At 41.9% G+C, this 24,254-nt stretch overlaps 2 protein-coding genes across 5 annotated transcripts in view; one reads left to right on the top strand and one right to left on the bottom strand.

Annotated features, from left to right (window-relative positions):
- LOC125740606 (uncharacterized) overlaps window positions 1-24,254 on the top strand; it is a 210,773-nt gene that overhangs the window by 181,639 nt on the left and 4,880 nt on the right. The window lies entirely within an intron of this gene.
- Window positions 1-24,254, bottom strand: part of LOC125740622 (ganglioside GM2 activator-like) — a 52,266-nt gene that overhangs the window by 18,740 nt on the left and 9,272 nt on the right. For 2 of the 4 annotated variants that reach the window (XM_049012063.1, XM_049012060.1), the window contains one exon: window positions 3,988-4,182. The exons of the other annotated variants lie outside the window; for them this stretch is intronic. In XM_049012063.1, coding sequence (XP_048868020.1) covers window positions 4,027-4,182 — 156 coding nt within the window. In that variant the 3' untranslated portion in view covers window positions 3,988-4,026. Of the gene's footprint in view, window positions 1-3,987; window positions 4,183-24,254 lie in introns of those variants that run through there. 4 annotated transcript variants of the gene reach the window in all.

Here is a 24,254-nt window from a genome sequence, read left to right on the forward strand (position 1 = left end):
GGTCTGGTCAGATCACAGTAACGCTGCCATTCTGGTGACAAAGAGACGAGGGGTCATGCACATTTTATTCACTGTTTATCATAAAAATTATGTGATTTTGCACTGCAGAGTCTTAGGCATGCTTCACACCTTTGTAAGTGCATGTAATCCAACTGAAAATAATCTGAAGAACATGTTAAGAGAAATATTGAGCAATCGATCAGGAAGGATTGTGATTGGCGGAGACTTCAGCGTCTCAGAGCCAAGAATTATGGAATTGATGGAAGAAAATGAGTTTAAAAAACCTGAGGGTGAATACATGAAATCGCACTACTTAATTCATGCTCCGTTGGGCCAAGCCAATAAAATTCATCCACGCATCTATTTTCTGAAACAGCAGGACAGGTGCCTATCCTGGAAACAATGGGTGCAGGTGGGAACCAACCCTGGGCAGGGGCCAACACGCACACAACCACAGGACCAATTAAGAAACACCAATCAACCTGCCCAGGCTGCTTTTGAACTGTGTGGGGGAGCCAAAGCCCCTGGTGAAAACCCACTCGAACATGAGGAGAACGTGCAAACTGCACGCAGAAAGTTCCAGGGAGAACTGGACCCAGAAACTATAACACCGCACTACTACAGCCAACCTTCCAAAGAATTCGGAAAAAGAAAAAAAACGGTTGATTAATATTTTTGTACTGATCCTTCACTTGCCAAAAATGAACCATGAGGATGTTGATAATATCATTTGGTCACTGGGCAAACATAAAATTCATATAAAATTCACCAAATCACAATTTTGGATTTTTGCTACAATACTGACAAGGTGCCTGTCGGTGTATTTCAAGAAATTAAACAGTATGATAAAAAAAACAATCACTTGTGAGAACCTCCATTAGAAAGACTGGGATGTCTGAAGGACACTCTTTCCGCAGCAGAGGGCACCTCCAAAGATGATGTCTTAAGGCTGGTGTATATTTCTGCATTGAATTGATGCTGTTAGTATGGTGCCATAGGCTGTACCTTACAGTGGCTGCTTACAGAAAGGTGCTAAGCAGTGACTGCCTTTCATCAATGATTCTGCCCACATTCTAGAACTTTTCATGCATCACTAATGATGAGGAATTACAGAAAAAAATCTTAATTTCATTATTGTACCTGTATGTTAAACACAAAAAAAATAGGATGAAAAGCTTCAGCTAAGTACAGCAACTCTAAGCTGCTCTTAGTGCATGTAAGTGAGAGATGGTGTATGTGAAAGATGGTGTAAGTGAGAAACAGTGTATGTGAGAGATGGCGTAAGAGAAAGATGGTGCAAGTGAGAGACGGTGTATGTGAGAGATGGTGTATGTGAGAGACGGTGTATGTGAGAGATGATGTGAGAGTTGGTGTATGTGAGAGATGGTGTAAGTGAGAGATGGTGTAAAAGAAAGATGGTGTAAGTGAGAGACGGTGTATGTGAGAGATGGTGTAAGTGAGAGATGGTGTATGTGCGAGATGGAGTAAGTGAGAGATGGTGTAAGTGAGAGACGGTGTATGTGAGAGATAGTGTAAGTGAGAGATGGTGTATGTGAGAGACGGTGTATGTGAGAGATGGTGTAAGAGAAAGATGGTGTAAGTGAGAGACAGTGTATGTGAGAGATGGTGTATGTGAGAGATGGTGTAAGAGAAAGATGGTGTAAGTGAGAGACGGTGTATGTGAGAGACGGTGTATGTGAGAGATGGTGTAAGAGAAAGATGGTGTAAGTGAGAGACAGTGTATGTGAGAGATGGTGTATGTGAGAGATGGTGTAAGAGAAAGATGGTGTAAGTGAGAGACGGTGTAAGTGAGAGACGGTGTAAAAGAAAGATGGTGTAAGTGAGAGACGGTGTAAGTGAGAGATGGTGTATGTGAGAGATGGTGTAAGTGAGAGATGGTGTAAGAGAAAGATGGTGTAAGAGAGAGATGGTGTAAGAGAAAGATGGTGTAAGAGAGAGATGGTGTAAGAGAGAGATGGTGTAAGTGAGAGATGGTGTCCTGCACCAGACTGGCATCCTACCTAGAATATCTCCTGCCTGATGCTCACCTTACAGTTCCTGGATCACCATGAACATAAGGAGATTACAGGCTTCTGAGACGGATGGGCAGAAACTAATAAATGAAAGACATGAAGGACACCAGGGTGTAATACAATGTATCGTACATTATATCTGTAACATGAATGTATTACTGCTTTTGAGCTATACATCAAAACATTCAACCACCTACCAACTGCTTATCCAGCATGGGGTTTTGGGTTTAATGGATACATAATGGATTCATGAATAGGATGTTTATGATTAATATGCTAATTCTTAGTATTGTAATGTTTCATAGCTAAAAATTCTAACTTAAAATCAGAATTTGACCTGAACTGTTGCTTTGTCATTATAGGCTGTTAATTTGTTGGGATATTAAAATTTTAAGGATGCAAATATGTAACACCTTGTTGTTGGGATATTTTTATACCTTGTGTACTATGAGGAGCAGGGATGCACTTTTATACACGCTGTGCCTGTTGTATATCTCTAACTCTACTATCACTCTGGGGACACCGTCTGTGAAATATAAACGTAGATGCAAGTAACCTGCTGTCCCTGGTATTATAACTCCTGCCTTACTGTTTAGGATCGAGGTTATGGACGCTTCATGTTTACCTGGGATGTACAAAGTGTGTGTCTGTGTGTGTCTGTGTGTGGGTGGGGGAATCGGGGACAAATAAAGTATATTCATTCAGTTCTGTTTCTTCTCTTCCCCACAGGAAACACACACACACACCCGCACACACACATGTAGGGTATACCTATCCTTATGGGGCCCGCTCATTCACTTCTATGGGAAAAATGCTAACGCTAACTATGACAACTTTAACCCCCACCCTGCCCTAACCATAACCATAAGTAACCAAGCAAAATACAAGAGTTTTTACATTTTTAGTTTTTTCATAGCAGTCACTGATTTTTATAAAATATAGTTTTCCCTTATGGGGCCAGGAAACCAGTCCCCATAAGGGAAAAAAATGGATATTTATCACGTTATGGGGACATTGTGTCCCCATAAGGATAGGTATACCCGCTCACACACACACACACACACACACACACACACACACATGTAGGGTATAACTATCCTTATGGGGCCCGCTCATTCACTTCTATGGGAAAAATGCTAACGCCAACTATGAGAACTTTAACCCTCACCCTGCCCTAACCTAAGGGAAAAAAATGGATATTTATATTGTGTCCCCATAAGGATAGATATACCTGCTCACACACACACATGCACACACACACACACACACACACCTTGATCCTCACCCAACAATCCAACATTTATTTTCGTGTTTCCTCTTTTTCAAATGAATCCCAGATTCCTAATGCAACTAAAATTAACATGAATTGAAATGTCAATTTCAATGTGTTTCACAGGGGCCTGGTCAAGCAAACAGCTTAACATTGATAGTGACAAATTCTAATATTTCATACTTGAATGAGGTTTTGCCAGCAAATGCACTGTGCAGGAATTCATCTTAATCGCTGCAGATTAATATACCTAAATAAATTAGCGAACAGCGCCGACTATTGGCAGAAAATGAAATTAAATATGAATTGAACAGGTCAAAATATAAGAGTAAGTGATATTGTGAACAGTGCTGGTCGAAGCCCATGTGGACCTCCGGTGCCCCCCCCCCGCACTTCATCACCCGATTTTAATTTGTCTCTGTGCCTCTACGTGTTCCCTAACTCCCTGTGTCGCTAATGGGTCTCCAGATCATTTATCCATCAGCTCGCCAATGACTCAGTTCACCCATGACATCGTGCTGGTTCCAACACCATAATACCCACAATATGTGTAATACTACGCCTTAAAAGTGACGAACGTCCATCTTTGTGAAATTCTGATTTTATTTTTATTCATGACTTAACCAGATCACATTCAACGGGCCATCGCTAAAAGCAACACGCCCTGAAGGTTTGAACCTGGAGAGTATGTAGAGATATTAATTAACTGGAAAAGGTGACGTATCACTGCAGTTTAAGATGAAAGCTGGTGCGGAGGCAGGCGATTTCCTGGGTGCCGCTGGAGACGGTAATCTGGGCTTCGTATTCTCCGTTAGCGAGGAACGACGGCAGCTCGACGTCGCTAATGTTCCAGACGGTGGGCGGCAGGTGAAGCGCCACCTGGAGAAGTAAGGGGCAAGCTGTTAGACGGCTGTTTCATGTTCATTACAGAAAGAACTGTTTCTATAAGTCCACTATCATGTCTCATACTCACTATTAAAATATGTCTGTCCTGTGTTTTTATGTAATTAATGTTCTCTATAGCACCCCGTCCCCCTCATCTCAGGGACCCAGGAAAGGGCCCGGGGGGGGGGGGGGGTGATTCTCTGTAAGCCAGTACAGCAAAATGTGAAGTCTACGTATACGACATCTTAACAGGCAGCCATGTTGTCTCTGCGCCCCGACTCAAAAAGTCACTGCCCCCATCCAGCAGGTAAGTTTCAGAAACTAAGAGTCAGAAGACTGTAACTAGCCTGCTGCTGAGCAATAACACGCTGCCTGAATAATGATCTCCTAAATAAGGAAAGCGCTCATTTAATATTTGGTGTAGTGACTGTCTGTGCCCAGCAGGGGGCCACAAATCCCAACCTCCGCTGCTGGAGAACATACAGCAACAGAAAGAATAAGAGACCACTCCATGTATTTAAACGAATCTGCATTTGAAAATCCTGGTTTAATAATGATTCTGCTGGCAGAGGCTACGCTGAGCAGCAGGTTGCTTCCAGGTTCAAAATGTCTAAGGCAGCAGTAAACAAGAACAAGGTGAAGCAGGAGACACTGGGAACGACCAGAAAGCAGCCAGAAGCGACATTCTGATACCAGAGATTACTGCCAACTTATCTGACAGTTTCTCATGAATCGGAGGATGACATCAAGTGAGCTTCAAAATAATGGGAAACATTAAGTGCAGGTGTGACGTGCACTGCTAGGACAGTTTGTGTGGTAGTTCCGATGTTCAGGTGTGTAAAACTGACATTGAGGAAATGTTCAGGCCATTTACTGTGGATGGGTCTTAGACATATACTTTTTGTTGTGATTTGACACTCCATGAAATAGCTAAAAGAAGCACAAAGAACTTTCTGATGGTGGGAAAAAGTAAAAAGGTAATAAACTTACAGGGAAGTTTGTGGGCTGGGGGTAGGACTGGCACTCCAGCTACCAGAAAAAGCTCACACTGGTCCATTCGGAACCCACTGCATGGCTGCACCAGGATCTCATCCCTTAGGTGATGCACTGCGTGGTGAGTGGGCTCCTGGGTTCTTCTTTATCTCAAAGTTCTTTTTGACTACGACTGGTTACTAGAATCCCACCTGTCTTCTGGTCCTACTGGTTAATATTATTTGGATTTGGTATCCTGTACATATCGCTCTGCACTCACTTTTTCCTGAATTTCAGCTGTGATTCTTGGATTATAATTTTAATCTGTTGTCCCAGAGTACAATCCAATAAACCGACAAACTGTCTACGTGAAACGAGAACCTCTTTCATTACACTAGACATCAGCTGCTTTGTTGCTCCCCAGCTCTAGTTGCTAAAAACTGAAGGGAGGAACTCTAAGAGTCTGCAAATTGTACGTGAAAATGCGTCAAGTCACATTAATGAAATATTACTGAAATCTCTGGTTGCACCAACACCTCATTAATAAAACCAACACATTAAATGATCTTTACTATCTTTTACGTATTATATCATTTTTTATTTGTGCAGCTTTTCATTGTACAGTGTAATTGACTGTTTACTATGCCCAAGACAATACACTCCTGAATCTTTTGAATCTCTATAAAACAATATTCCACTGGTTAAAGCTTTGTGAGCTTGTAACCTTGGGGTGGTTGGTCACTAAGTGTAGGTAGGAGTCCAGACTAAGGTCCTGCTGCCCCTTAAGATGTATGATTACTGCTACCCTCAGGATTCCCTCAGACACAGCGACGTCGCATAAACGACACAGAGACTCATATGCCAGTAACTGAGTAATATTTATTAACCCAAATAAAGTCTTTAAAAAGAATACAAATAGCCAGTTAACAAAATATCAAAACACGGCTAAAATCACAGATCGTAAGCCAGGACAGGACAGTTCAGCTACAAAACCCAGAGTACTGGCAGTCCAGTTCTAGATGCAAACCTAAGCCAGAATGTAAGCCAATGAGAGTGGCTACCTGGGGGAAGAGGGGAAAGGAAATTCAGCACAGTAAACACACCAAGAGCTCAAGTATCAGGGTGATATATCACTAACACAGAGTCACACAGCAAACCATAACGTAGGGCGAGTGTTTATTGACTCACACCTTAGTCACTCCATGCGGTGCAGAAAAGGCCCCACCAGACACCCCCAGAACACCAGCATCACGTTCACAGCTCTATAGATGGAAAGAGAATAAAGGATAAATACGCTCAGGACTCACACACAAATTAGAGCAGCCAGCACTCCAAGGCTGAACTTAATAAAAAAGGACATATTCACCAGCAGTAGTCACTGCCAGTCAGTCATTATAAAAGCCACAATCAAGATACCAGAACAAACCACATCACCTTATAACAAACGAGAGAAACGTCGTCTTGTTGAGGGAGACGTTTTACTCGCAGCTCGGTGGTTGATGGCTGACCATGAGGTGACACTCCTCTGGTCGTGGGTGACTTCAGTGCGACCACCGGCACTGACAGGGCTGGTTATGAGGATTGTGTCGGTCCCCATGGGTCTGGAGATCAGGGTGACAGAGGTTCCATGTTCCTTGACTTTGCGAAAGGTCAGGGGCTGCAGGTTACTGCATCCGGGTTCCAACATCCTAAGTCAAGACGTTGGACTTGGTACTCCAATGCTGATGGTGCAGCGAAGGAGATCAATCACATTGTCTGACTTGGGGGCAACTCCTGTCTGTACCGGGAACTAAGGAGGACATGGTGAAGTCAAATTAAGTGGAAAAACCCAGGGACATCTTCTTTTGACTGCATTTGTGAAGCCCGAATGGATCCCCTTCTTCTGGCCAAACTACATTTTTTCATGGTTCAATCACAAGCATCTCAACCATTTCTGGCTAAATACCAGACAGGTGTTCCCATGATGCCCTTCCTTTGGAAGGACCTGGCAGACCTGATCTGGGTAAATATTCAACACCACAGTAACAACAGCAATAAATGAACATGCAAACACGCACATGTGAACTTAACTCTGATTTTATTTTCAGACTCTCCTTCAAAGCTTCATCATTCATTTCATTACCTAAGACAGTCAACAGACAGAGCAGAAGCTATTGTATTTGTTATCACGCACAAGTCGCATTGGGGGAATGAATGCATTATAATCCTGGATGTCCATTTTCTCAAAAACTTGAATCAATTCAGGAAAAGTAATTTGATTTTTGAATTCAGCACCCATAAAAATACCCTAAATCTATTAAGAAAAAACCTTGGCACCTGAAAAAATATTTTTTTTTGCAGACCTGTGTAACCGATACTTCATTGATTCCTGTGAGGAACTTGTCTTTATGCCTCCCTGAACTTACTCTTGGTAGAGTCAGCTGTCTGCGAAAGGCTGCCACCCGTGCTGGGTTTACCATCAAGACTATACCATCACGCTGGTCGACCTCATCCAGAGATTCACTTACCTGGGTAACAACATTCATGTCTCTGGTGTCTCTTCCTATGAAGTCAACAGAGGGATGGGAGGGCATGGGGGGGGGGGGGGGGGGTCATGAGGTCACTACAAAGAGGTGTGTGGCTCCCAGCACCTGTGCAAGAGGACGAAGGTCCAAGTCGTTACAGTCCTGGTCCTCCTTGTCTTGCTGTGTGACTCGCTCACCAAGCTGACCTGATCAGACCTGATTTGAGGTTCAGAATGTTCATAACTGTGTGTTGATCAGGACCTGTATGGAATCACTGGTTTTTCCAGCCTGTCATTATTTTGCATGAGTGTGAATGAGCTCAGCTGACTCTTTGTTCCTCCCTGGTTGCTCCACCAAGCTCCACAAAGCTCCCTAATAACAGTGAGATTAATCACGCTGCACCCTTCTCCACCCCGACCTCAGAGTGTAAGTTGAAATATGAACATTGTTTCAAATCAAAACTGAACTTCAATAGTCATTTTCCCAGTTCACCTTAAATAAGAGACTGAAAACATCTAGTAGTCTTTCCTATAAGCTGAAATCATTCGGGATTTTCCATAAGGAGCCTCACAAGGACCTGAGCAGGTCATCCGGCTTCTACTCTAGTCTAAAAGGATACAAAAGTACCACATCTGTCCATCCTAGCCTTACATAACAGGACATTAAGGAAAACTGGACTTGACCTCCTAAGTTGGACACACAAAGCCATAATCTTGCAGGAAGTCATCTCTGCCAGATTTTGCTTTGGTTGTTCTTGATCGTGTACCTAGAGTATGGAATAGTCTTCCTGTTAGTATAGCGCAACTAAAATCCAAACTAAAATCAGAGCTCGGTGAGATTTTAACAACTCTGAGCTATTAGTTAGGTTCTCCCAAAGCGAGCATGATGGGCCGAATGGCCTCTCGTTTGTAAATTTCTCAAGTTCTTCTTACTGTTTATTGGGAAAATAAAAACAAATAAAAAAGGGAACATACATCCATCCATCCATCCATTTTCCAAACCGCTTATCCTACTGGGTCGCGGGGGGTCCGGAGCCTGTCCCGGAAGCAATGGGCACGAGGCAGGGAACAACCCAGGATGGGGGTCCAGCCCATCGCAGGGCACACTCACACACCAATCACTCATACATACACACCCATGGGCAATTAAGCAACTCCAATCAGCCTCAGCATGTTTTTGGACTGCACTTTGGGCAATGCATTATTATCATGGATCTCCATTACCTCAAAAACTTGAATCAATTCAGCAAAAGTAATTTGATTTTTGAATTCAGCACCCTCAAAATACCCTAAATCTATTAAAAAAAACCTTGGCATCTGAAAAAATATTATTTTTTTGCAGACCTATGTAACCGATACTTCATTGGTTCCTGTGAGGAACTTGTCTTTATGCCTCCCTCAACTTGCTCTTGGTAAAGTAAGCTGTCTGCAAAAGGCTGCCGCCCGTGCTGGGTTTACCATCAAGACTATACCATCACGCTGGTCTATGCAGGGGAGATTTAGGGGGGCTCAGCCATCCTGAAGAAATATGGGACAGAATTTCAACACACCTCCCCCCCCCCATCCATGATTCAAATTACCAAGGGGGGGATCCTCACCATAAAATTTGCCAAGCCCGGATGCGCCATCTATATAAAACTCCGAGAGAAATCGCTAGATGCTTTATATAGATAGATAGATAGATAGATAGATAGACAGACAGACAGATAGATAGATAGATAGATAGACAGACAGACAAACAGATAGATAGATAGATAGATAGATAGATAGATAGATAGATAGATAGATAGATAGATAGATAGATAGATAGATAGATAGATAGATAGATAGATAGATAGATAGATAGATAGATATTTCTCTGAATGTACTGTGCAGAGGGTGGCTGACATTGTCCATAATGAACAGCAATTTGTTCACAGTAACTTACAATTAACAAAGAGCTGGAACCCAGCAACCTAACAAACACTGCGGAGTAATACTACTGGGGACCATTAGGAACATAAGGCTCTGCAAACAGAAATCCAGGCACAGAAGGGAAAGTGAAAGCGAGGACAAAAATCAAAGACAAACACACAATAACGAACACAGGAAAAACTGATAATACTTAAACAACTCTGGCCAACCTCAAACCCATGATTAGAGGGTTTTCCATCTTAGGGCCAGACATAACCATAAGTAACCAAACAAAATACAACAATAGAGTTTTGTCTTTGTTCTTTTGGAAGCAATACAAGTATCTACAGTTTTTGTAAAGGTCATTTCCATGGAAATGTTAAGGGTTTTGTGTGATTTCATGAGGGGGGCTAATAATTCTGGGATTCCAATTAAATACAGATTTTTGATGGAAATTAAATTTAAGGAATGATTAACATAAATCACGTCCGTCTCCCAGCTCTAAATCACTTAAGTCTTGAGGAACAATTTTAAGTTAAAATCAATACTCTGTAATGACTCACTTTTTTGAAAATTCTGGAAGATTTTTATATGTCTACTTGTAAAAAAAAAAAGTGCAAACACACAAAGGTTCTGTCTTACCTCTCGGCTCTCTTTGTGTTACCCTCCTCAGAAGGGCTCATTTCAGAAACAGCTCCTCTCTCCTTACCCTCCTCAGAAGGACTCATTTCAGAAACTGGTCCTCTCTCCTTACCCTCCTCAGAAGGACTCATTTCAGAAACAGCTCCTCTCTCCTTACCCTCCTCAGAAGGACTCATTTCAGAAACTGCTCCTCTCTCCTTACCCTCCTCAGAAGTGCACATTTCAGAAACAGCTCCTCTCTCCTTACCCTCCTCAGAAGGACTCATTTCAGAAACAGCTCCTCTCTCCTTACCCTCCTCAGAAGGGCTCATTTCAGAAACAGCTCCTCTCTCCTTACCCTCCGCAGAAGGGCTCATTTCAGAAACAGCTCCTCTCTCCTTACCCTCCTCAGAAGGGCTCATTTCAGAAACTGCTCCTCTCTCCTTACCCTCCTCAGAAGGACTCATTTCAGAAACAGCTCCTCTCTCCTTACCCTCCTCAGAAGGGCTCATTTCAGAAACTGCTCCTCTCTCCTTACCCTCCGCAGAAGGACTCATTTCAGAAACAGCTCCTCTCTCCTTACCCTCCGCAGAAGGACTCATTTCAGAAACAGCTCCTCTCTCCTTACCCTCCTCAGAAGGGCTCATTTCAGAAACTGCTCCTCTCTCCTTACCCTCCGCAGAAGGACTCATTTCAGAAACAGCTCCTCTCTCCTTACCCTCCTCAGAAGGGCTCATTTCAGAAACAGCTCCTCTCTCCTTACCCTCCTTACATGTTTTTTTTTCTTCACTTAGAACTGAGATCGCAGTTTTCTTTTACGATTCTTGAATACTATATTTCACTCTGTTATTTAGCATTAAATATTGTCCCAATGAAATATCAACAAACAATATGTAGAGATGGATGATATATTGGTCTATGGGTAGATTACAGTTTGGGCCCACTGGGTCTGAGCCCAGGGGACCTGGCCCTTAGGGGGGGGCCCAAGTGATGTCCCCCACCTTGAGATGGCAGTCTATGGCCATTTTTAGAGTAATCTTTGAGTAAAAAAAGTGGTACTAGTTGTTCTAAGAAGGGCTATCAAGGGTAACAGAAAAACAGGACACATCCTTTCCATTTGTTAGATATTTTTCTCCCACAAGAAGAATATACCAACTAACTGTCATGCCCTCATCCATTGCAGTCACACACATATGAGTACCTATATGGTACTGAAAGCAAGGACCCAATTGGCCCTCTATTGTGAAATATGTGGACCTGGTGAAGTCAAATTAAGTGGAAAAACCCAGGGACATCTTCTTTTGACTGCATTTGTGAAGCCCGAATGGATCCCCTTCTTCTGGCCAAACTACATTTTTTCATGGTTCAATCACAAGCATCTCAACCATTTCTGGCTAAATACCAGACAGGTGTTCCCATGATGCCCTTCCTTTGGAAGGACCTGGCAGACCTGATCTGGGTAAATATTTATCACCACAGTAACAACAGCAATAAATGAACATGCAAACACGCACATGTGAACTTAACTCTGATTTTATTTTCAGACTCTCCTTCAAAGCTTCATCATTCATTTCATTACCTAAGACAGTCAACAGACAGAGCAGAAGCTATTGTATTTGTTATCACGCACAAGTTGCATTGGGGGAATGAATGCATTATAATCCTGGATGTCCATTTTCTCAAAAACTTGAATCAATTCAGGAAAAGTAATTTGATTTTTGAATTCAGCACCCATAAAAATACCCTAAATCTATTAAGAAAAAACCTTGGCACCTGAAAAAATATTTTTTTTTGCAGACCTGTGTAACCGATACTTCATTGATTCCTGTGAGGAACTTGTCTTTATGCCTCCCTCAACTTACTCTTGGTAGAGTCAGCTGTTCCGAAAGGCTGCCACCCGTGCTGGGTTTACCATCAAGACTATACCATCACGCTGGTCGACCTCATCCAGAGATTCACTTACCTGGGTAACAACATTCATGTCTCTGGTGACTCTTCCTATGAAGTCAACAGAGGGATGGGAGGGCATGGGGGGGGGGGGGGGGGTCATGAGGTCACTACAAAGAGGTGTGTGGCTCCCAGCACCTGTGCAAGAGGACGAAGGTCCAAGTCGTTACAGTCCTGGTCCTCCTTGTCTTGCTGTGTGACTCGCTCACCAAGCTGACCTGATCAGACCTGATTTGAGGTTCAGAATGTTCATAACTGTGTGTTGATCAGGACCTGTATGGAATCACTGGTTTTTCCAGCCTGTCATTATTTTGCATGAGTGTGAATGAGCTCAGCTGACTCTTTGTTCCTCCCTGGTTGCTCCACCAAGCTCCACAAAGCTCCCTAATAACAGTGAGATTAATCACGCTGCACCCTTCTCCACCCCGACCTCAGAGTGTAAGTTGAAATATGAACATTGTTTCAAATCAAAACTGAACTTCAATAGTCATTTTCCCAGTTCACCTTAAATAAGAGACTGAAAACATCTAGTAGTCTTTCCTATAAGCTGAAATCATTCGGGATTTTCCATAAGGAGCCTCACAAGGACCTGAGCAGGTCATCCGGCTTCTACTCTAGTCTAAAAGGATACAAAAGTACCACATCTGTCCATCCTAGCCTTACATAACAGGACATTAAGGAAAACTGGACTTGACCTCCTAAGTTGGACACACAAAGCCATAATCTTGCAGGAAGTCATCTCTGCCAGATTTTGCTTTGGTTGTTCTTGATCGTGTACCTAGAGTATGGAATAGTCTTCCTGTTAGTATAGCGCAACTAAAATCCAAACTAAAATCAGAGCTCGGTGAGATTTTAACAACTCTGAGCTATTAGTTAGGTTCTCCCAAAGCGAGCATGATGGGCCGAATGGCCTCTCGTTTGTAAATTTCTCAAGTTCTTCTTACTGTTTATTGGGAAAATAAAAACAAATAAAAAAGGGAACATACATCCATCCATCCATCCATTTTCCAAACCGCTTATCCTACTGGGTCGCGGGGGGTCCGGAGCCTGTCCCGGAAGCAATGGGCACGAGGCAGGGAACAACCCAGGATGGGGGTCCAGCCCATCGCAGGGCACACTCACACACCAATCACTCATACATACACACCCATGGGCAATTAAGCAACTCCAATCAGCCTCAGCATGTTTTTGGACTGCACTTTGGGCAATGCATTATTATCATGGATCTCCATTACCTCAAAAACTTGAATCAATTCAGTAATTTGATTTTTGAATTCAGCACCCTCAAAATACCCTAAATCTATTAAAAAAAACCTTGGCATCTGAAAAAATATTATTTTTTTGCAGACCTATGTAACCGATACTTCATTGGTTCCTGTGAGGAACTTGTCTTTATGCCTCCCTCAACTTGCTCTTGGTAAAGTAAGCTGTCTGCAAAAGGCTGCCGCCCGTGCTGGGTTTACCATCAAGACTATACCATCACGCTGGTCTATGCAGGGGAGATTTAGGGGGGCTCAGCCATCCTGAAGAAATATGGGACAGAATTTCAACACACCTCCCCCCCCCCATCCATGATTCAAATTACCAAGGGGGGGATCCTCACCGTAAAATTTGCCAAGCCCGGATGCGCCATCTATATAAAACTCCGAGAGAAATCGCTAGATGCTTTATATAGATAGATAGATAGATAGATAGATAGATAGACAGACAGACAGATAGATAGATAGATAGATAGACAGACAGACAAACAGATAGATAGATAGATAGATAGATAGATAGATAGATAGACAGATAGATAGATAGATAGATAGATAGATAGATAGATAGATAGATAGATAGATAGATAGATAGATAGATAGATAGATATTTCTCTGAATGTACTGTGCAGAGGGTGGCTGACATTGTCCATAATGAACAGCAATTTGTTCACAGTAACTTACAATTAACAAAGAGCTGGAACCCAGCAACCTAACAAACACTGCGGAGTAATACTACTGGGGACCATTAGGAACATAAGGCTCTGCAAACAGAAATCCAGGCACAGAAGGGAAAGTGAAAGCGAGGACAAAAATCAAAGACAAACACACAATAACGAACACAGGAAAAACTGATAATACTTAAACAACTCTGGCCAACCTCAAACCCATGATTAGAGGGTTTTCCATCTTAGGGCCAGACATAACCATAAGTAACCAAACAAAATACAACAATAGAGTTTTGTCTTTGTTCTTTTGGAAGCAATACAAGTATCTACAGTTTTTGTAAAGGTCATTTCCATGGAAATGTTAAGGGTTTTGTGTGATTTCATGAGGGGGGCTAATAATTCTGGGATTCCAATTAAATACAGATTTTTGATGGAAATTAAATTTAAGGAATGATTAACATAAATCACGTCCGTCTCCCAGCTCTAAATCACTTAAGTCTTGAGGAACAATTTTAAGTTAAAATCAATACTCTGTAATGACTCACTTTTTTGAAAATTCTGGAAGATTTTTATATGTCTACTTGTAAAAAAAAAAAGTGCAAACACACAAAGGTTCTGTCTTACCTCTCGGCTCTCTTTGTGTTACCCTCCTCAGAAGGGCTCATTTCAGAAACAGCTCCTCTCTCCTTACCCTCCTCAGAAGGGCTCATTTCAGAAACAGCTCCTCTCTCCTTACCCTCCTCAGAAGGGCTCATTTCAGAAACAGCTCCTCTCTCCTTACCCTCCTCAGAAGGACTCATTTCAGAAACTGCTCCTCTCTCCTTACCCTCCTCAGAAGGACTCATTTCAGAAACAGCTTCTCTCTCCTTACCCTCCTCAGAAGGGCTCATTTCAGAAACAGCTCCTCTCTCCTTACCCTCCACAGAAGGACTCATTTCAGAAACAGCTCCTCTCTCCTTACCCTCCTTACATGTTTTTTTTTCTTCACTTAGAACTGAGATCGCAGTTTTCTTTTACGATTCTTGAATACTATATTTCACTCTGTTATTTAGCATTAAATTTTGTCCCAATGAAATATCAACAAACAATATGTAGAGATGGATGATATATTGGTCTATGGGTAGATTACAGTTTGGGCCCACTGGGTCTGAGCCCAGGAGACCTGGGCCTTAGGGGGGGGCCCAAGTGATGTCCCCCACCTTGAGATGGCAGTCTATGGCCATTTTTAGAGTAATCTTTGAGTAAAAAAAGTGGTACTAGTTGTTCTAAGAAGGGCTATCAAGGGTAACAGAAAAACAGGACACATCCTTTCCATTTGTTAGATATTTTTCTCCCACAAGAAGAATATACCAACTAACTGTCATGCCCTCATCCATTGCAGTCACACAAATATGAGTACCTATATGGTACTGAAAGCAAGGACCCAATTGGCCCTCTATTGTGAAATATGTGGACCTGGTGAAGTCAAATTAAGTGGAAAAACCCAGGGACATCTTCTTTTGACTGCATTTGTGAAGCCCGAATGGATCCCCTTCTTCTGGCCAAACTACATTTTTTCATGGTTCAATCACAAGCATCTCAACCATTTCTGGCTAAATACCAGGCAGGTGTTCCCATGATGCCCTTCCTTTGGAAGGACCTGGCAGACCTGATCTGGGTAAATATTCAACACCACAGTAACAACAGCAATAAATGAACATGCAAACACGCACATGTGAACTTAACTCTGATTTTATTTTCAGACTCTCCTTCAAAGCTTCATCATTCATTTCATTACCTAAGACAGTCAACAGACAGAGCAGAAGCTATTGTATTTGTTATCACGCACAAGTCGCATTGGGGGAATGAATGCATTATAATCCTGGATGTCCATTATCTCAAAAACTTGAATCAATTCAGGAAAAGTAATTTGATTTTTGAATTCAGCACCCATAAAAATACCCTAAATCTATTAAAAAAAAAACCTTGGCACCTGAAAAAATATATTTTTTTGCAGACCTGTGTAACCGATACTTCATTGATTCCTGTAAGGAACTTGTCTTTATGCCTCCCTCAACTTGCTCTTGGTAGAGTCAGCTGTCTGCGAAAGGCTGCCACCCGTGCTGGGTTTACCATCAAGACTATACCATCACGCTGGTCTATGCAGGGGAGATTTAGTGGGGTTCAGCCATTCTGAAGAAATATGGGACAGAATTTCCACACCCCCCCCCATCCATGATTCAAATTATCGAGGGGGGGATCCCCACGGTAAAATTTGCCAAGCCCGGATGCGACATCTACATAAAACTCCGAGAGAAATCGCTAGATGCTTTAGATAGATAGATGGATAGATAGATAGATAGATAGATAGATAGATAGATAGATAGATAGATAGATAGATAGATAGATAGATAGATAGATAGATAGATAGTGTCATGCCCGGCTCGTCCGCTCCTCGTGTGTGCCACGCCCCCTAATTACCCACGTGTGATTTCCTGATCCTGCCCAGTCGTGTCTTGTTTCCTGCTGCTTGTTCCGTGTATTTAAGTCCTGGTCTCCCCAGTTTGCTTTGTCTGTCATTGATGTTAGTCAGTGTCTGATGTCTCCTTCCCCGATTCCCTATAATAAACCCCGTTCGTCCCGAATCCTGCCTGCCTGCTTCCTGATTCCACGCCTGCCCGCACAATCGCCGCTCTGCCCGCGATATCCCGTGACAGATAGATAGATATTTCTCTGAATGTGCTGTGCAGAGGGTGTCTGACATTGTCCATAATGAACAGCAATTTGTTCACAGTAACTTACAATTAACAAAGAACTGGAACACAGCAACCTAACAAACACTGAGGAGTAATAATACTGGGGACCATTTGGAACATAAAGCTCCGCAAACAGAAATCCAGGCACAGAAGGGAAAGTGAAAGCGAGGACAAAAATCAAAGACAAACACACAATAACGAACACAGGAAAAACTGATAATACTTAAACAACTCTGGCCAACCTCAAACCCATGATTAGAGGGTTTTCCATCTTAGGGCCAGACATAACCATAAGAAACCAAACAAAATACAACAATAGAGTTTTGTCTTTGTTTTTTTGGAAGCAAAACAAGTATCTACAGTATTTGTTAAGGTCATTTCCATGGAAATGTTAAGGGTTTTGTGTGATTTCATGAGGGGGGCTAATAATTCTGGGATTCCAATTAAATACAGATTTTTGATGGAAATTAAATTTAAGGAATGATTAACATAAATCACGTCCGTCTCCCAGCTCTAAATCACTTAAGTCTTGAGGAACAATTTTAAGTTAAAATCAATACTCAGTAATGACTCACTTTTTTGAAAATTCTGGAAGATTTTAATATGTCTACTTCTAAAAAAAAAGTGCAAACACACACAGGTTCTGTCTTACCTCTCGGCTCTCTTTGTGTTACCCTCCTCAGAAGGGCTCATTTCAGAAACAGCTCCTCTCTCCTTACCCTCCTCAGAAGTGCTCATTTCAGAAACAGCTCCTCTCTCCTTACCCTCCTCAGAAGGACTCATTTCAGAAACTGCTCCTCTATCCTTACCCTCCTCAGAAGGGCTCATTTCAGAAACAGCTTCTCTCTCCTTACCTCCTTACATGTTTTTTTTTCTTCACTTAGAACTGAGATCGCAGTTTTCTTTTACGATTCTTGAATACTATATTTCACTCTGTTATTTAGCATTAAATATTGTCCCAATGAAATATCAACAAACAATATGTAGAGATGGATGATATATTGGTCTATGGGTAGATTACAGTTTGGGCCCACTGGGTCTGAGCCCAGGGGACCTGGCCCTTAGGGGGGGGCCCAAGTGATGTCCCCCACCTTGAGATGGCAGTCTATGGACATTTTTAGAGTAATCTTTGAGTAAAAAAAGTGGTACTAGTTGTTCTAAGAAGGGCTATCAAGGGTAACAGAAAAACAGGACACATCCTTTCCATTTGTTAGATATTTTTCTCCCACAAGAAGAATATACCAACTAACTGTCATGCCCTCATCCATTGCAGTCACACACATATGAGTACCTATATGGTACTGAAAGCAAGGACCCAATTGGCCCTCTATTGTGAAATATGTGGACCTGGTGAAGTCAAATTAAGTGGAAAAACCCAGGGACATCTTCTTTTGACTGCATTTGTGAAGCCCGAATGGATCCCCTTCTTCTCACCAAACTACATTTTTTCATGGTTCAATCACAAGCATCTCAACCATTTCTGGCTAAATACCAGACAGGTGTTCCCATGATGCCCTTCCTTTGAAAGGACCTGGCAGACCTGATCTGGGTAAATATTTATCACCACAGTAACAACAGCAATAAATGAACATGCAAACACGCACATGTGAACTTAACTCTGATTTTATTTTCAGACTCTCCTTCAAAGCTTCATCATTCATTTCATTACCTAAGACAGTCAATAGACAGAGCAGAAGCTATTGTATTTGTTATCACGCACAAGTCGCATTGGGGGAATGAATGCATTATAATCCTGGATGTCCATTTTCTCAAAAACTTGAATCAATTCAGGAAAAGTAATTTGATTTTTGAATTCAGCACCCATAAAAATACCCTAAATCTATTAAGAAAAAACCTTGGCACCTGAAAAAATATTTTTTTTTGCAGACCTGTGTAACCGATACTTCATTGATTCCTGTGAGGAACTTGTCTTTATGCCTCCCTGAACTTACTCTTGGTAGAGTCAGCTGTCTGCGAAAGGCTGCCACCCGTGCTGGGTTTACCATCAAGACTATACCATCACGCTGGTCGACCTCATCCAGAGATTCACTTACCTGGGTAACAACATTCATGTCTCTGGTGTCTCTTCCTATGAAGTCAACAGAGGGATGGGAGGGCATGGGGGGGGGGGGGGGGTCATGAGGTCACTACAAAGAGGTGTGTGGCTCCCAGCACCTGTGCAAGAGGACGAAGGTCCAAGTCGTTACAGTCCTGGTCCTCCTTGTCTTGCTGTGTGACTCGCTCACCAAGCTGACCTGATCAGACCTGATTTGAGGTTCAGAATGTTCATAACTGTGTGTTGATCAGGACCTGTATGGAATCACTGGTTTTTCCAGCCTGTCATAATTTTGCATGAGTGTGAATGAGCTCAGCTGACTCTTTGTTCCTCCCTGGTTGCTCCACCAAGCTCCACAAAGCTCCCTAATAACAGTGAGATTAATCACGCTGCACCCTTCTCCACCCCGACCTCAGAGTGTAAGTTGAAATATGAACATTGTTTCAAATCAAAACTGAACTTCAATAGTCATTTTCCCAGTTCACCTTAAATAAGAGACTGAAAACATCTAGTAGTCTTTCCTATAAGCTGAAATCATTCGGGATTTTCCATAAGGAGCCTCACAAGGACCTGAGCAGGTCATCCGGCTTCTACTCTTGTCTAAAAGGATACAAAAGTACCACATCTGTCCATCCTAGCCTTACATAACAGGACATTAAGGAAAACTGGACTTGACCTCCTAAGTTGGACACACAAAGCCATAATCTTGCAGGAAGTCATCTCTGCCAGATTTTGCTTTGGTTGTTCTTGATCGTGTACCTAGAGTATGGAATAGTCTTCCTGTTAGTATAGCGCAACTAAAATCCAAACTAAAATCAGAGCTCGGTGAGATTTTAACAACTCTGAGCTATTAGTTAGGTTCTCCCAAAGCGAGCATGATGGGCCGAATGGCCTCTCGTTTGTAAATTTCTCAAGTTCTTCTTACTGTTTATTGGGAAAATAAAAACAAATAAAAAAGGGAACATACATCCATCCATCCATCCATTTTCCAAACCGCTTATCCTACTGGGTCGCGGGGGGTCCGGAGCCTGTCCCGGAAGCAATGGGCACGAGGCAGGGAACAACCCAGGATGGGGGTCCAGCCCATCGCAGGGCACACTCACACACCAATCACTCACACATACACACCCATGGGCAATTAAGCAACTCCAATTAGCCTCCGCATGTTTTTGGACTGCACTTTGGGCAATGCATTATTATCATGGATCTCCATTATCTCAAAAACTTGAATCAATTCAGCAAAAGTAATTTGATTTTTGAATTCAGCACCCTCAAAATACCCTAAATCTCCTAAAAAAAACCTTGGCACCTGAAAAAATATATTTTTTTGCAGACCTGTGTAACCGATACTTCATTGATTCCTGTGAGGAACTTGTCTTTATGCCTCCCTGAACTTACTCTTGGTAGAGTCAGCTGTCTGCGAAAGGCTGCCACCCGTGCTGGGTTTACCATCAAGACTATACCATCACGCTGGTCGACCTCATCCAGAGATTCACTTACCTGGGTAACAACATTCATGTCTCTGGTGTCTCTTCCTATGAAGTCAACAGAGGGATGGGAGGGCATGGGGGGGGGGGGGGGGGGTCATGAGGTCACTACAAAGAGGTGTGTGGCTCCCAGCACCTGTGCAAGAGGACGAAGGTCCAAGTCGTTACAGTCCTGGTCCTCCTTGTCTTGCTGTGTGACTCGCTCACCAAGCTGACCTGATCAGACCTGATTTGAGGTTCAGAATGTTCATAACTGTGTGTTGATCAGGACCTGTATGGAATCACTGGTTTTTCCAGCCTGTCATTATTTTGCATGAGTGTGAATGAGCTCAGCTGACTCTTTGTTCCTCCCTGGTTGCTCCACCAAGCTCCACAAAGCTCCCTAATAACAGTGAGATTAATCACGCTGCACCCATCTCCACCCCGACCTCAGAGTGTAAGTTGAAATATGAACATTGTTTCAAATCAAAACTGAACTTCAATAGTCATTTTCCCAGTTCACCTTAAATAAGAGACTGAAAACCCAAAATCTATTAAAAAAACCTTGGCACCTGAAAAAATATTTTTTTTTGCAGACCTGTGTAACCGATACTTCATTGGTTCCTGTGAGGAACTTGTCTTTATGCCTCCCTCAACTTGCTCTTGGCAAAGTAAGCTGTCTGCAAAAGGCTGCCACCCGTGCTGGGTTTACCATCAAGACTATACCATCACGCTGGTCTACGGAGGGGAGATTTAAGGGGGCTCAGCCATCCTGAAGAAATATGGGACAGAATTTCCACACCCCCCCCCCCCCCATCCATGATTCAAATTATCGAGGGGGGGCATCCCCACGGTTAAATTTGCCAAGCCCGGATGCGCCATCTACATAAAACTCCGAGAGAAATCGCTAGATGCTTTAGATAGATAGATAGATAGATATTTCTCTGAATGTGCTGTGCAGAGGGTGACTGACATTGTCCATAATGAACAGCAATTTGTTCACAGTAACTTACAATTAACAAAGAGCAGGAACCCGGCAACCTCACAAACACTGAGGAGTAATACTACTGGGGACCATTAGGAACATAAGGCTCTGCAAACAGAAATCCAGGCACAGAAGGGAAAGTGAAAAGTGCAAAAATCAAAGACAAACACACAATAACGAACACAGGAATAACTGATAATACTTAAACAACTCTGGCCAACCTCAAACCCATGATTAGAGGGTTTTCCATCTTAGGGCCAGACATAACCATAAGAAACCAAACAAAATATAAGAATAGAGTTTTCTCTTTGTTCTTTTGGAAGCAATACAAGTATCTACAGTTTTTGTTAAAATCATTTCCATGGAAATATTAAGGGTTTTGTGTGATTTCATTAGGGGGGCTAATAATTCTGACCTTAACTGTATAGCATGATACACGGTGCCACTGTGGCATTGATGACTGTTGGCTTCTAATGTAGCATATAAAGATTCCTGGTGTTTAATGCTGAATACGTAGTTAGTGGCACAACATACAGACAAAGTATCAACGAAGCTCAAATGCTCCCTCAAAACAAAGGCTACCCTGACTCACGGGCTTAAAAAAATAAATAAATCAACCACGATGCACAATTCAAATTACCCCACTGTGAACACTGTCTAGTCCATTAGTATTTAGCTTTGGCTTGCAAATTAGCAGAATGTAGAAAAGTCTTCCTTCTTGATGACATACAGTAGCTGCATTCTGTGTTATTTTTTCATCCAGGTTCGTGTTTTGACCATTTACCTTAAAGTGTCCGCCTAACTCTAACCCTAACCTTAACTCTAACCCTAACCCTAACCCTAACCCTAACTCTAACCCATATACGACTCCATAAAAGATGCTCACAAGTCAAATGCATAATTCTTTTTCATTAAATTGTCACCTATCCTATAACTCACTTTAAACAAATCTATAACTAAAAGTAACATTAGTACTAAATTATTACAGCAACATTCATTACAGTAAATCTGGGTAATTAGCATTTTTTACAAGATACAAGATATTTTATTTGTTGCATACATAGTTACACAAGTACAACATGTAGTGAAATCTACCCTGAATGACCCGTAGACTGCAAATCAAAATTAGAATTAAGAATAAATCAAGAGTTAAAAATTTTACAATAAACTAAAAAGTTACAATAACTAAAATAGAATAGAAATACAGAAGTTCTAATATAGGAAATAATCTTAAGGTTAAAAACTGTACTTTGTATTTAAAGGGCAAGTGAGAGAATATGTATATTTGATATCTGACATCACATTTCATTCTCATGGTGCAATTAAAGCTGGCTTTTGGATGCACTGGCCTGCAAAACTCCACCATCAACTGCATAGTCTTCCTGGCAATGAGCTGAATTAAATTTTGCTGGCACCTCTCTGCAAAGTCATTGATGAGTCCTTTGTATTTACACTCATCGCTCCCATCCTCTTCGTTTTACCAGGGTACACAGAAAGATTTACCAGGGATCTGAGATGGACAAGAAGCTCGTGAGATGACTATTCAAATCATCAAATCAATAAAACACTAAGAATGCCCTTGGCATTTAATGAAATGGATTTGAGGTCCGGAATGTTCTTAACTGTGTGATCAGAACCTGCTTGAAACCACTGTTTTTTTCCAGCTTACCCTAGATTAATTTAATTAAAATAGTTTCTGAGTTATTAGAGTTTTGTTTTTTTAGGTTGGGCTGCTTCTTCGTTTAGTTGTTTACCTACTGTAATCATCAGTGAAGAAATTATAAGTCATTTCTATTCATCCTGGGCAAAAAGCCAAAGAGCAGATGCTTTCACAGGCTTTGTGTCCAGCTACCCTAGTTTGTCATGGAAACTCTGAGGAAAGTGAGTTAAGACAGCAAGAGTCTTTAGCTTTGGTAGTCTACAGCAAGTGGAAACGTGTGTATCAGTAATGAGGTTCCAAAGACCCAAAGATACACAGGAATGGAAGGACCTGGGAGAGTGACCAATGTCACCATCTGAACCAGAGAAAGGCTAAAATGATAGAGATTACAGAATGATCCCCTCAGACAGTGCTGCAGATCTGCTGGGAAAATCTGTGGGGATTATTCTGTTTCAATATGGGATTATTGACAACATTATGTATTCTTCAGAACTACAAACCAAAAGGAGAAGTAGCAGGAGAAAAGGAGGAGCAGGAGGTGGGGAGTGAGAGAACATCATCATGACACACCGATAAAAACCCCAAACCAGCAGTTTCAGTCACTTTAGTCTGAAGCTCAAAGTTTGACTCAACATCCAGTAGCGTGAAATGGTAATAATTTCTCATAAAACAAGTAATTGGCAAAGGTAAATTACTGTCTCTGTTTTTTGTTTTCCTGTACTTCTTAATTTTTTACAACCTTTTTCTGTTTACACATACTTTATTTTATGGATGTTTTCATCCAAAATATCATACAGTTGAGCTTAGCAGTGAAGTCACTCTACAAGAATTGAATCCGCGACCTCCAAATTCTAACCAGAGAATCCTAACCCACTGAGACACCCAGCATACCAACTGAAATCTGGGAGGACCAACAAACCACAGCCCTGAACAAACAGGTAAGAAGCCTATACATTTATATTAGGCGTGTAAATCGTAAGCTTTGCCATGATATGATTCGATCTCGATTTTACAAGACAGCGATTTGATATGTGGAAATACTTGAAATGTTACTGCAGTTGGATCCAGTAATGAATGACATGCATTTTCAATAGATAAAAAGATTTATAGTAAAATCTGAGACAAATTGCTAAATAGTTTATATAGATAGATACTTCGTTGTATAGAGGGTGGCTGACATTGTCCATGATGGACAGCAGTCAGAGTCCTTCAGAGTCCTTCAGAGTCCTTCAGAGTGGTTCAGAGTGGTTCAGAGTCCCTTTTCTCCGCCGCTCACACGAGGAGATCCAGCTCCATACTGTCCA

The sequence above is a fragment of the Brienomyrus brachyistius genome, chromosome 4 (assembly GCF_023856365.1).
Source record: "Brienomyrus brachyistius isolate T26 chromosome 4, BBRACH_0.4, whole genome shotgun sequence".
In the NCBI taxonomy this organism is placed as follows: Eukaryota; Metazoa; Chordata; class Actinopteri; order Osteoglossiformes; family Mormyridae; genus Brienomyrus; species Brienomyrus brachyistius.